Source organism: Oryzias melastigma, linkage group LG19 (assembly GCF_002922805.2).
Source record: "Oryzias melastigma strain HK-1 linkage group LG19, ASM292280v2, whole genome shotgun sequence".
Lineage (NCBI taxonomy): Eukaryota > Metazoa > Chordata > Actinopteri > Beloniformes > Adrianichthyidae > Oryzias > Oryzias melastigma.
This window is the reverse complement of record NC_050530.1, coordinates 6,534,640-6,549,918: the sequence shown is the minus strand read 5'-3', so window position 1 is coordinate 6,549,918 and position 15,279 is coordinate 6,534,640. Positions and strand designations below refer to the sequence as shown.

Below are 15,279 nucleotides of genomic sequence, written 5' to 3'. Positions count from 1 at the left end.
TGATAGGGCTTTACAGTCCTCAAACCACAAACACCCGGCGCCTCTGAATCAGCGTCACTTTCAGAACAAATGTTTCCACAATCTGAGCTCGAAGACAGAGTTGCGGACCTGGAAATATCGCCGCTATCGCTAGCTCCGACACGCTAAGGAGAAGCCATCTTACTATATTGACCCATCTGACGTCACACGCACCACGTGACCAAAACGGAGCTTTTGACCCGGAAGAGACAGGTTTGCCAAATTTGGCCTCAAAAATGCCGTTTTATTTCAATATTTCTTGCTCAAAACACGACAAAACATTTGGAAATGGTAAATATAAGGCGAAATACAGTTAACACCGAAAATGACCCACAACCCCATTACTAACCCTTTAAGACAGGGACAGCATATATTAATAAAACATTTAAAAATGCAAATACCTAAAATTATAGTTTTTTAGCCTAATTTACATCTTTAGTCCCTATATAAAAGGTTGATGTTCTCTAGGTAAAAGGACATGTTAAATCAGTCCAGAAAGGATAACAGTAGTCAGTCCATAGCAGCAACAACAGATAGTTGTCAATAAAAATTACAACAACAAATTTATAAAACATAGAAGTAGCCTTGTAGAAAAAAAGTTAAAAAAAAGCTAACAAAAAATAAAAAAGATAAAGAGATGTGACTGGAAAACATAACAAAAAACAATAAAAATAACATGCAAAAAACTATTTATACAGAGCTGTGGTGTCAGTTTTGATCGTCTAAAAACTGATTTTATTTGTTTACTAAATTACTCAGAGTTATAACTAATGTAACTTATGGTTAAGTTTGAAACCAAAAATTGGGACATTTCTAATGGACACAGTGGAAGTGAGAAATCAATGTAAAACTTTATTGAATGTCTCTTGAGTATTTAATGAAATATTTTTGTTATTCTGTTTTTTAAGGTCAAGACTGTTGGACTTTACCAGCAACTGTCAGCCTGAGGTTCATTCCATATCCGGCTGCCTGACGGAGAACTACGCCGACTGCCTGCTAGCGTACTCGCGCCTCATTGGTGAGATTATGTTGACCTCTAGTTGTAAAAAGATCCGAGGATTTAGAATGAATATATTCCACAACCAAACCAGACAAAATTTCATATGAATTTGCTTCTCATGACGATCACTTTACTCTGGGAGGAAAGAGCAAGGTACGGTTACCATGACAACACAACGTGACACACCGCATTTTAAATAATCCGCTTTCTGTGAAAAAAATGTATGCTTAAAAAAATATAACTTGATTGAAGCTTTAATAATTGAATTGATATTTATTTATAAATGAACATGGTACGAGCAGGATAATGCCCTTCAAGATGTGCATTATCAGACATGAACAGAATTTTACAGAAGTAACCAACACAAAACTGAAATAACATGATAAAAAAACATAATGCAATAAAGTATTTATAATTAACTTTGCACTCATGACGATTTCCTCAGAGAGGAAAGAGCAAGAGGAGAGCTGAGCGAGGTACTGTTACCATGACAACACAACTTTTTAAACTGTCCAATTAAAAAAATGTTTTACTTTAAAATATAATAATAATAATAATAATGGATTAGATTTATCTGCGCTTTTCAGGACACTCAAAGCGCTTACATTGTGCATCCATTATTCATTCACACCTCATTCATACTTGGTGACGGTAAGCTACTATTGTAGCCACAGCTGCCCTGGGGCAGGCTGACAGTTGCCCTGGGGCAGGCTGACAATATAACAGGATTAAAGTTCTAATAATTGATTTAATACTTTTTTGTAAATGACCAGAGTATTAGCAGGATTATGTTCTTTGAGGTGTGCATTATCAGACATGAACGGACTTCACGAAAGTAACCGTCCGACACAAAAAAGGGTTTAACACGAGCAAGAGGAGAGCGGAGCGAGGTATGCTCACCATGACAACGCGACAGTTTAAATGGTCCACTTTTTTTGAAAAATTATTTATACTTAAAAATAGAACAGAATTAAAATTCTAATAATTGATTTCATGTTCATTTTCAAATGAGCAGGATAATGCCCGTCCAGGTGTGCATTATCAGACATGAACTTCAAAGAAGAAACAGTCCGGCATGATAAGGAGATTAACACAATTAAATAAAACACACTAAAATATTTACATTTACTTAATCGTGATTCACCTCATATTGTGACAGTCAATAATTATTACTTATTTTTTACTACATGTATTTGCCAGTTCCATTCTCATAACAATTACTGTCCTCACAGAGGAAAAAGCAAGAGGCGACCAAAGTGAGGCACCGTTACCATGACAACGCAACTTTTTAAATAGTCCACTTTTTGTGAAAAACAATGAAAACTTAAAAATATAACAAATGATATAACTACTCATTGATGTAATACTTTTTTTTCCATAAATGAACAAATATGGTATGAGCGGAAAAATGTGCATTATCAGACATGAACGGACTTTACTTAAGTTCGACATGAAAATTAATTTACCACAATAAAATTTTAAAAAACTCAATAACATCTATGAATAATTAATCAAGATTACTGCCATATTTTGACACCAGTAATTATAACTATTATTACTACAGTTACGTGCCAACTCACTGAAGTCCCCTAAAAATAGAACAGAAGACAAAAAAATTGACATAACATTTACATAAACTTTTTGGCGTAAAAAAAAAAAAAAATGTTTAATAGATTTTAATTATTAGAACCAACATTTTAATGTCTCTAAAGAACACCTGATCCGGTTTTACTGATGCATGGACCATGCTTCTTTACAACTTTGTATGCATCTATTACATATATATATACAGTATATATGCGTGTGTGTATGAGAAGTGGAAAAGTGAGGTCCCGCTGAGTTTTCATAATGAGATTTGAATTGCAGTGCAACAGTAGCCAATTGCAATCTCACCAGGCAGACATTTTAATCTGCAGCACTTATACCAGAGTTCACACCGCTTATCCCCTCTAATGGGCCCCCCCTCCACTCCTTTCTGTGTCCGCACACCAAAATATGTAAATCTTGCAGAGCTAATAGCTTCCCGCCGACCCGCCTTCATGATCGCTACACAAAGGCGGCCATTTTTTTTTTTTTTTTTTTTTTTTCCAGTTACAGCAATAACAAAAGAAAAGTTGAATTCCACTTTTGGAACATGAAGCCCCAGCTGGGCCTGAAACGTGGGTGTGAAGCATCTCTGAGTAAGTGTTTGTTTGTCACCTTTGTTGACATATCTGAGCGATGTTGGAGGTCATAGTGCAGCGCGGATTTAATGGATTTCACGGTCCAAGCATGTGAAATCTCTCTAATGAATTCTCTTAATTTCCTGCAGGGTGAAAGTGGCCTCATAAGCTGACCTGAACATTTTCATTTCGGAGCTTCAGACGCTAACGCTGACTAACTTTTGTCCTCTGCAGGGACAGTGATGACACCCAATTACGTGCAGTCGGCCGGCATCAGCCTGTCGCCGTGGTGCGACTGCAGCAGCAGTGGAAACAGCAAGCAAGACTGTGAGAAATTTGCTCAGTTTTTCACCAACAATCGCTGCCTGCGTAAGTAACACTTCAGCTTTTCATGGTTTTTTTTTCCAGTTTGACCTCATGTTCTTTATTTTAAACCTTTTTGTTGGAGGACAAATTGCTGTAAAGCTGTGCTATTCAGTAGTATTTCTATGAAGTGATCATGTGAGAAAGAGCTTTTAGTTGAATGACACTTTTGAAAATGGTCACAGAGGACATTTTGGTCAATAAATCCTATTACGAGCAATACGAGTTAATCAAAGAGCTGACATTTGGTGCTTACCGGCTCATTTATCTATCCTATTTTCTTTTTCTCGACATGCTACGATTAATTATACAGTTTGGGGGAATCAATGCCAATCAATACTTGCTTTTATGCAGGTAGCGCCATCCAGGCGTTTGGGAACGGTACCAACGTCAGCGTGTGGCAACCCCGACCCTCCATGAAGCCGACTGTGGAGTCGGGCATGACTCGGAGGACTAAAGCGCGATCGAAGAACGTCCTGGACACGCTGACAAATGTGGCCAAACTGGATCTGACGGAAGAGTCGTACGGCATCTGCGAAACCTTACAGGTGATGTCTTCAAGGAGGAATCCCGCCTTTTCTGAAAAGTTCAAATAGAAGTTTCTTCTGTTCTTTAAAGATCCACTCCTATCATCTATCATTTAGCATGAATACAACGTGTCTGTAACTTTATTATTGTGAGCTTATGTGAAGTATTCAACGATCTTTTGCCATGTATTTCGTAGAGTAGTTGGTTCATAAAACCCTTTGTGGAGGAAAAAAAAGTTTAAAAAAGAGGCTCCTATCATATTAGTTTTGCGTCTAGTTCAGACCCAGATGTTGGGACCGCGGTGACCCCTCCCATATACCGTACAAAATGAACTTTTTGAGCTTTCAAGTATATTACGATGTTCATTCCTCACTATTAACAACCCCAAAGTGGTATTTTAATCCTTTTACGCATTTCTGAGAATTCCTCTAAAAGTCTTCCTTCTGAACACCAGGTTCACGAAAACCAGCGGGTCCACACATTGTGATGTCATAAAGTGAGGAACAGCCCCTTCCAGGAAGAGTCCCTTGACTAACACACAGATGATCAAAATGCTTTCATTTTTTATGCACAAAATGCACATAAATCATTTAAGTTCGGATGATGTTTGTTTTTGTTGGCGACACGCTGCCGAGGGTGGGCTTAAATAAAATGGGCGGAGCCTCAGAAATCGAGGCGTCTTACTTCCGGTTAGGAAAATACCTTAAAGAATAATTGATATTTCATAAATAAATTGTTCTTTATATAATTTACTCTGAAAGACTTAAGAATAGCAAGATTTAGGCCCTTCAAAGACGACAAAATTAATTGTTGTGAATATTTAACTTTTGCAGTTTTTCAGATTTCACTTTCTTGCTCAAATTCTTATATAACTTGATTCTTTTTTTTTTTACAATACCTTTGAATAATATTATTAATAATTAAGAAAACAGATTCAATTTTTTTCATATTGAGTATAAAACATTTTGGGATTTATTGGTTATTTCCTGAATAGATTCCATTCAATTTGACAGGATTTATGACTCAAGTCCGTGTTTATTCATTCGTTCTTTTCCAAAATGTATTAGATTAAATAATTAATTACATATAAGTAGTTTAAACCAAACAAAGATGGATCTTTCATCATCAATATTACAGATTTTTTCCCCCACAAAAAAAAAAGGTTTCTAGGGAAAATGGATTTCGAACTAACTTTGAATCAGATAAATCGATCTTTTTAAATTATTTTAAATCCTACAAAAGGAAACTAGTTGAATGCAACTTTATAAAACCATCAGGAGTTCTTTCCAGTGTGTGTTTGCATCGTCAGACATCTGTCTCTGTCACAATGATAGATCAAGGAGGGTTTTATGATGGCATGCACAAAATGCCCCCTCCTGGGCAGAAAGATGATCCGTCAGAGGAGAGTCGGTCTCTAAGCTGTCATGTCAAAGCTAATTGGTCGCCTCTAAAACGTCAGAAAGCGCCTACAGCGGCGGTGTGCTCTCAGAACTGGGCCTGTGTTTGCTGGTGTCAACACTATTGTAAATTATGGGAAAGCTGGCGTGTGAAGTGCAGTTTGGTGGTGCTTCGATTTCAATCATTTTTTTGTGATAATAGTGACAAAATAAAGTATAATTCCCACAAAACTACTTTTTTATTTTCCAGAAAGATAATTTTCAATAGAAAAAACAGATTTTTTTTTACTTTTTATGATTTAAAAAAAAACTAAAGCAAAACTTTATTTATAAAGCACTTCCACACAACTACAACTGAAAAACACACTACTTATTAAAAATACACATCTAAAAAGCCGTACAAAATACATAGATGTGCACATATTTAACCCTACAGAACCCAAGAAATGTTTTTTTAGTTTATTCATTTTAGGTAACACTAATTACAGAAGCAAAAAAAATAGAAAAAAGAAAAAATAATAATTAAAAAGAAGGAAAACATTAAGAAAAAATGACAGTAAATGAAAAGAAGGTCCAATTTGACCCCATAGGTTCTCCAGGTTACAGTTTAATTCAGAAGTAATTATAAAAAAAATACATAAATAAATTAACAGTTTCTAAGTAGTATCTAAAAAAACATTTATTTAAAGTATTTTTATCTACATTTAATAGTTTCAACACACTTATAAACAATTTCATGCTTTAGACACACTCAAACATTTATATTTTAGTTTGCCAAAGTGTTGGAACTTTAGTTTAAATGTGTAAAGTTGTTTTTTTTTTCATTTCGGGGACTTTTGGAAAAAAAAAAAAAAAGATTTCCAACCTGCTCCAGATATCTGCTCTTCCCCTGTGATAAATATTTTGGGGGTTATTTATAAATGAGATGATATCATATAATACTGTAACTGAGACAATCGATCATATTGGCTTTAATGTTGATAACATGATTTATCACCAGTGAAACATCTTCAGGAGGGAAGACCTCCAACGGTGCAATTAATCTTTTTTTCTCTGAAGCCGGATCCAAACGCTTCCTCCTACTTAAGAATCCACACATGGAGTGTTTGTTGTGTCCCTAAACCTCTACAGACGCACTTTATCATATTCCGGACTCCTCTGCTGCTTCTGTATTTGTGTGAGAATACTGGTCACCCAGAGAGATCCGTGTTCACGACTTCTAAACAATTAAGACTGAAGGAAAAATCCGCCTTTAATATCATCTTTCACCACCTTTAGTCTGACTGCAGGCAAATTCAATAACAAAAAGAATCAAAGTTAATGTCTTTCTGCTGTCTTTCTTCTTCTTGTCCCCTCAGGCCCAAAAACTGGTGTCAAATCAAACAGTGGACACCACTCTTTGTCTGGTATGTCCAGTATTATCCTCTCTAATCCAGATCTATGGCGATCTATGCCTCCGACTGAACCAAACTATATTTGATTACTTGGATATAGATGTATGTTTAGCTAGGATTGAACATAAACTCCTTATGAATTTGTTTTTTAACATAACTTTGCCCAAAACCATAAAAAAATGATATAATCCACATCTGCAAGAGCACTAGTACCTTCAATGACATTGTGACAACGATACATGTATTTTAACACGACTCGTATTGTGATATGTATCGTATCGTGGTACGTGTATCACGATACGCATGCCAAGATACAATATTTATTCATTTCATACTCTAAAAAAAGTCAGATATTGTCTCTGGTTCTATCTTGAACTATATAAAGATTGTGTCTCATTGTTACTCTACTGCTGTGTTTGCATTCCTTAATGCTGAGCTACGGTGGCCGTCTAGGTCCAGTTGGTCAAACCAGAGCTCGGTCCAATTGGAAATGAACCGAGGCAACCTTAAAAGATGGGTCTGAGTGGCTCCTTGTCCTGGACCAGTGTCCGCTTGGATGTATTCAGACTGAAAATTTGTTTGAAATTATCGAGGAAAACGAGCCAAATGTGTCCAGACTGAATAAAACCAGAGATATAGAGAGTTTTCATAGCTAAAAAAGTCAAATATTGAATCTAAGAAAAAAAAAACTTTCCTCCAAGTACCTAAATGATGAATGTTACACCAGTGTAGTTGATTGCATTATGCAAATGCAACATATTCCTTGCACAGTCAGCTCCAGAGCAGTCCCCACTGAGCCAGCCATCAGTGTCTCCAGTTTCTTTTCAGTCTGTTTCTGCTGAAGATCTGACAGCTGGCAGCATTCTGAAAAAAAAAAAGTCTTTCTCCACCAGAAAATGTTTTTCTGGGCTATTTCAAATAGAAATGATAGCTAATAGATGCTTTAAAAAAGCCAAAGGAAAGTGGAATCTCAAGGTGTAACCATCTGAGAGCCTTTGACACTCAGGAAACCTAAAGCACTTTTCACATCGCACAAAAGTTTACTTTAAGATTAGATCATTCGTGTACTATTTTCACAAAAACATTTTTTTGCTTAAAATTGACAATTCTATGAGTATGGATAAATAAAATTGGGTTTTGCTATTCATTTTTCTTTAACCCTTTGATGCTGGGTTCACACCGTATGTGGAAGCGGATTTGAATCGGCTTCACCTCCAATTCACACCAGACGGGTATTTTTTTGCGGCAATTGATAGGCGCTCCTAATCAGCTGTGGTTATTTATTTGGTATCGTCCATCTTAAAACCAAAAACCACCCCTCCCCCGCTCTGTAGTCGGCCGACTACATTGTGTGTGTGTGTGTTCCCCCACTTATCCGCGTTTCTTTAGTGGTTTCCCGTATTTGCAGATTTTTTTTTTTTCGATTCTTCCCAAAAACACAGACAACTCAAGACGCTTGTATGAAACTTTACCTAGATGCTGTCAGAACTTCAAAAAACGTAGTGCAGTTGAAAAACTCGGCGCTACACACACAAACACACAGCGAGCCTGCATGGAGAAATGGCATCAGCTGACTCAGAAGCAGCTCAAAAATATTCTGTTAATTGCGGAGGATAATCATTATCCAGAGCATTCGGTGGGAACTACACCATAGGTTAACAAGGGCGCCAAATGGAAGTGGCCACCGTTCCACGCCATATAGCTGAACTTCCGTGTGCGGTGTGAACTACACCATAGATTAACAATATCGCCATTTCACGGAGCTTACGCTTGTGGTGTGAACTACACTATATGTAAACAATGGCGCCAAAAACAGTGGCCCGCTTGCTGCGCTACTTTGCGAAGCTTTCGGATTTGGTGGGAACTACACCATAGGTTAACAAGGGCGCCAAATGGAAGCGGCCACTGTTCCACGCCATATAGCGGAGCTTCCGTGTGCGGTGTGAACTACACTATAGATTAACAATATCGCGATTTCACGGAGCTTACGCTTGTGGTGTGAACTACACTATATGTTAACAATGGTGCCAAATGGAAGCGGCCTCCGTTCTGCACTGCTTTGCATGCAGTGTGAACTACACCAAAGAGTAACAGGGGACTCTAAATGGAGGCGTTCTCCGTTCCGCACCACTTTGCGGAACTACCGCCTTTGTTGTGAACCCGGCATAGTGAGGCGTCGCCTGCAAATCTTGACCACAAAATATTTAACATACTGTAACTTAACAAGATCAACATAATTCCAGCAGATTCTGAAGGAATTATGTTGATCGTGTTCACAATTAAAAAATGATTAATTAAACTACAGTAAAGGGTTAAAGAAGGATTGCAGGTTTAGAAAATCAATTAGAAAATGTTTCACAGATATGTCGCTAATGTGTGTTTTTCTATTTTCTCCTCACTGTCATTCCAGAACCATCACCTGGGGGAGTCTGGGACGTTGAATGCCATTTCTAGAAGCTCCCCAGCAGAACTCTTCTGCTCACAGGCGGCCGCCCTGCTCCTCACTCTGGCCTTCACTCTCGCTCTAACAGAATCACAACTCAAAGGTTTCCCGCTCTTGTAGGGAAAGGACTGAAGAAGTAATTCCCATTTCATCTCAACGACTCCCCAAAGTGCAGCAACATTTTTTTGTTGTTGTTGTTGTTTTCGTCATCATAGCAGTGAAATCAGAAGCCTTTTTTTTTTTTTGAATGTTTGTTGCAGAAAAAGAGACTTGATGAATCTGTCGCTCAGACATCAGTTCATTGACTCTCTGTGGCCTCCTGGGAGCAATTTGACTTCCAAAAACTGTTTGGGCGCTCTCGATAAAACTTCCCTCTGATGTGAACCATCTCATCTCTTTTTTGCAGCGAGTGTCACGCCGGCGTTCCGAATAGTGTCTTGAGTGTCGACTTAATTGCTTGTTTGGATCTGTTGTGGTAACATGCCTGCTTACGTTGAGTAAAAAGCACACAGCGAAGGACGCGTTGACAAGAAAACACATTTGACACAAACTTACCTTGGAGTCCAATTTATGTCCACAGAGGACGAAGAAAATGTCCTTTACATGTCTGGTCTTAGCAATAGATCTGTTTTGTAGGGTTTGTTGTCATGGTGATGTGTGGCTTTATCACATCACCTCTTAAAAGGACATTTTGTACACTTCTTACATGAGTGCTCTCTGTCTGTATAAGGCTGCTGTTAGATTGTGATCATTGTCTGTAATATTCTGTGCAGGTTGGGCCTCAGCTTTACCCAAACATGTTGTAAACTTACCAAGATGTGACTGTTCTCTCGTCATGGCATCACAAATACAAGTCTGTTGTGTCGACTGGAAGTCACACAACGATATCCTGAACATCTTCTGTTAAATATCTGCAACATAAAGTGTCTTTTATTGCTAAAAAAGTAGTCCTTCTTTTGAATCTTTTTAACATTTATATGATTTAAAAAAATGATGCATAAAGAATGCATACATACAAACAAATGAGGAAAAAAAATAAAAACCAAAAAAACTACTGGCATTAATTGCTTTGTAATTATGTCTGTAAGAAAAGATGAAAGCACATATTTACTTGATAGCCCTAATTATCAAAGACAATTTTTAAAGAAGGGTTAAACAAATGAAAACCATCAGCACTTCTCTCAACAAGTCCATCATGTCTATTGTTCTGCTGCTGACATGGAATCAAAATGGAGTTAATAGAACACCAAACATTTACGAATGAGGTGTGACTTCTACTGCTTTTTAGTTACTGGAAACATGATCTGCCGTCTTTTCTACGGTGGCCCTGAAGGCCAAATTACATCAATAAATTATTTGTCGCAAAAAAGTTTTTGCGACGGTTACGAAACATATATTAGAAAAACAGGATTACTTTTTAGAAAACAAAACTTAAAAACAAAAAGAAGGTAACTTCTAGAAAACAAAATAAAATGTTAGAAAAATGAAACACAATGAGAAAAGTAAAAAAAGGTAAGAACTACTTTTATTACATATATATATATATATATATATATATATATATATATATATAACACATATATATGTGTGTGTATATATGTATCTATAAATTATATGTATGTATGTGCTTATATATATATATATATGAGTTCAAATTGTTACATATTTATACAACATAATGAACCATTAAATTAAATGTATTTTTTATAATTAATGAGTTGCAAAATTAAAGTCTGTATTTAAAGTAATTTGAGTTTTAAATATAAATGTACTCCATATACTAATATAAAATATTAGTTTTTAAGAAATTACACTTTTGAGTTAAGTAAACCAACAACTTAAATTTTTAATTTGATGAAAACAAAAAACTCTAAATGTAAAACATCAAATATTAATTGATCCAATGTTTCGCTTTTTTGAGTGAATACATAGACATATGACAAAATAAAATAAACAGTCATATTTAGAAATGTATAATATTTTGGTGGATTTGAATTGATTATAGAGTCCTGATCTTTCGCTGTTGTTGAGTCTAAAAGTATAAAGTGATAAAGCAGAAGAATCCCATCAGGACTGCGTCTGCTCTCTAATTACCGCCGCTCTGACCTCTCCCTCCGCATTGTTTCAGCTCCGCACAACGGCTCAGTGGATCTCACCTTTTCCATTAACCAGGCGGGCAAAGTCAATTTCACTTCATTACTTTGTTTTTTTGAAGTGTTCAAAATGTCAGCGTGAACCTGTTCTGTTTTACAGTAGACACGGCGGCACTTATTTGTGGAAAGATACCCCAAAATATTTTTAAAGGGCAGTGAAGAGATGAAGTCAAGAAAGGAATTCAAGTAATTTTGTAAAGAAGTCACTTAAAGAGGAGGTGCATTGCTGCTCTGGCTTTAAAGCATTTGATTTTTAAAAATCCTCAGGTTAAATTTACGTGTGCTGAAGAGATCTGGAATTTTTTGCTTTATGTAAAAATTCTAACTTGTTGCTTCAATAAGTTACAGAAGAAGTTAGGGTCACGGAGAAAGAAATAAAAGGGGACTGAGAAATTCTGACTTTAATCTTTATGTCAAAATTCTGAGGTCAAATTAGAAATTTGCGAAAAAAGTTGTAATTCTAACATTAAAGTCAGAATTCTGAGACCAAAGTCAGAATTCTAAGGAAAAAAGTCAGAGTTTTAAGAAAAACATTACAAATTCTCACATTAAAGTCATTTTGTAATTAAATTCCAAATTAGAAAAAAAAGTTTCTGAAATTAAAATCCAATTCTGTGATTACATTTAGAGTACTGGTGTAAGGTTAAAATTCTGACATTATGGTCAGAATTCCAAGAAAAAAAATAGAAAAAAAATGTCAGAATTATCAGTTTACATCCAAGTTCTAAGATTAAAATCAGAATTTTAAAGTTAAATTTAAAATTTTAATAATTTAATTCATAGATTAAAATCCAAATGTTGTGATTGAATTTAGAATTTTAAAAATCAAATTCTGAATTCTGAGATTAAAAATCAGAGTTCTAATGTTAATGTTAAAAATTTTAATCAAAAGTCAGAGTTCTGAGATTAAAGTCAGAATTCCAAGAAAAAAAAGTCAAAATTGTCAGATCACAGTCAGAATTCTCAGATTAAAATAATCAGAGTCCTATAGTTTAAGTCAAATTCTAATATATATATAAGTTTAAAATCTACATGCTGTGATTAAATTTAGTTCTAAAATTAAAGTCAGAATTCTGAGATTAAAATCAGTCCCAAAATTGAAGTCAAAATTCTAAAAGAAAAATCAAAGTTCTGAGATTAAAGTCAAAATTCTCAGATTAAAATCTGAGTTCAAAGAAAAAAGTCAAAGTTCTAACATTAAAGTAGAAAAAAAGTCAGAATTTCCCATCACTTTTTTTTTCATTCTCTATGACATTAATCCTCTTCCACAAGATGCTAGATTCTTTATTTCATAGAATAAAACTAATAAAAATGTTGACCTTCCATTTATTTTTGACAAAACAAAATTATAAGCAAGAAGACTGAAAAGATTGTGTTCTGCTGTTTCCTCATCATGATAGCAGAAGAATTTAAAAAATAAAAGAAAAATTAAACCTTTAGCTTGATTGACTCCACAGCAGAAAATGTCAGGATCCACGCTGAGTTCAGCTTTTTTCATCTTCATCAAACCAAAGAAGATTGCTTCTTGAAGTGACCCACCTTCCATTTATAAGAAGAGCTTCTAAATCAGTATTCTACTAAAAATCACACTTTATAATAAACATTTTTTTGAGTATAAAGACAGATTTACTAGCTGCAGACAGCAGCAGGCAGAACCTTGACGAAGTGGCTTTGTCCTTCATGCTAAGGGAGTACAGGAGCAGCCAGATGGTGGCTAATCATTACCGCAACACGATACCTTCAATGACTATCAGCTGAGTGCTTATGTTGCTTATCTTGCTGATATCTGCAGTCTGCTTCACACATTAAATTCATGTACAGACGATGATCTGAATGCAGATGTGTCACATTCCCAATAACTCCACAGATGATGGTTTGATTGCTTAAAAGAAGCAAATCCAAACCCTAAAATCTGTCAAATGAAGCACATCCGATCTGCTGAAATGAGTTAAATTCAAAATTTTTCTTTAAATAAACAAAAAACTGTGTCAAACCAAATAATTCTTATTTTAAGAAAAAATTCTAGTCATTGAAATATTTTTCTTTTAAACTAAGGCAATTTTTTTAATTAAAAAACTGCTTTGATAAGATTGTTTTTCTTGCAAGACAGAAAATAATGTTATTATTATTTTTTCCCTTTTTTAAGATTCCGTTTTTGCAGTCCAAACGAAAGTAGAGGAGACTGTGGTGATTGTTAAATCAATCCAAGTGGGATATAAAAGATAAAAAGCAACAGTAAATACATTTAGAGCTTAAATCAGATTTAAAAAGTAAAAAAATCTTAAAATAGATACAATCAGTGCAGCCAGGAGCCGGAGGGGGTCTGGTTTGGGGACCACAGGGTTTCATTTAAAAAGAGTTTGATTTAACCTTGAGCATTTATTTTTATTTTTTTTTTACAAAAAGGATTAAATGATCAATTTTCATATTTTGGCATATTTTATATCATTTAATTTAAGGCATTTTCTTGTTTCATCACCAATAATTCCACAAACAGTAAAGTGAAGAGCCACTTGAATAAAAAGGCAGAAAAAGTCACAAAATATGAAATAAAACTGATTCAATGTTTAATTTTACATTTCCAACTAACAAAAAAAAACATATTTTTGTCTGTACCGGCCTGGATTCTCCTGATTCCATCCGATTTTGCTAAAGAGGAGCAAGATGAAGATGTCAGTATTAGTATTATTACTAACAAAGATTAAGAAATCATCAATATAAGCTTCTTTGAGCGATGCAAAAGTAACAAAATAAGATTTTAAGCCCGCCAAACTGGGCCATCATAGTCATGGACTTGGCTAAAATCCGAGTGTCACCATGCTATGGGAAAAGGAAATTCTTATTTTTGAAAAACTTTTATTTCAAGGATTGACTGATCTTGATAAATGCCATAAATTATGAATATTGATCGTTAAATTAATTTGTTTGATCTGAAGAATTCCAAGTGGTTTATTTGTGATGTTTGCAAATGTTAGCAACGTTTCTCTTTTGCCCCCACCCTAAAAAATAAAGTTTTCTGGCTCCACCACTGATGGTAACCCCTATAGGGAGTATCGGACAAACTTAAAAGTGCTACCTTCAGGCCGCTAGGCCTTTATTTTGAAAAGTCACACCCACGTTAAGGTTAATATCTGCTGCCCATCTCCAGGATCAGTGCTGATTTTTTTATTTTAACAACTAATAAGTTTTTTTTTTTAAATTAAACTTAATTTAACTAAATTTTAAAATGTTCAATCTAAATTTCTTAACGACTTCCGATCAAAAATGTCTCGTTTTAATAGTTTTTGATGCATGACTCAGTGTTGGCTCAGCGATGACAAAGCAGAGCACATGGCCAGACCTCAAACAAAGTCAAACTTTCAGTTTAATATTCCTAAAAGCCACACAGTGTAGTCATCAAGGTTGGAGCGGGCTGCGTTTGCCAGCGTGTTTGCGGCGCCTCCCTCTCCGGGGCTCGCCGCGGTGACCTCTGCTCGTTTAATTGTCATTTTTGAAAAAATAACAGCCAGTCGCACGTTCAAACAGCTGCCAGCCCGTTCGGTCAAACAGCCATCTGATTTTAGTGCCTGCTCGGATCTTTTTCAGAGGCTTGAGCCAATTAGCAGGTCCTGGAAATCACAGGAAAACTGTCGTTTCCACATGGAGGACGAGGCTCCTGGTAAGCTGAAGCATTTAGAAGTAAACAACTTAAAAGCCTGCCAAGATTACTTGGAGGAAGAAAATAAATAAATATGGAAAATAATATTTTTTAAAAAAATGTAGGCGTAAAGACAGCCTCTGGGGGGAGAATAAAGAGTTTTCTTTCTTTTTTTTTTTTTTTT

At 35.5% G+C, this 15,279-nt stretch overlaps 1 protein-coding gene across 1 annotated transcript in view; it reads left to right on the top strand.

Moving 5' to 3' along the window:
- Nucleotides 1-10,249, top strand: part of gfra1b (gdnf family receptor alpha 1b) — a gene marked incomplete in the record, with an annotated part of 31,253 nt that extends 21,004 nt beyond the window's left edge. The window contains 5 exon segments of the mRNA XM_024285820.2: nt 927-1,036; nt 3,415-3,549; nt 3,898-4,091; nt 6,827-6,874; nt 9,273-10,249. Of these exon segments, the coding sequence (XP_024141588.1) occupies nt 927-1,036; nt 3,415-3,549; nt 3,898-4,091; nt 6,827-6,874; nt 9,273-9,425 (640 nt within the window).
- Nucleotides 10,250-15,279: the final 5,030 nt, after the last annotated feature.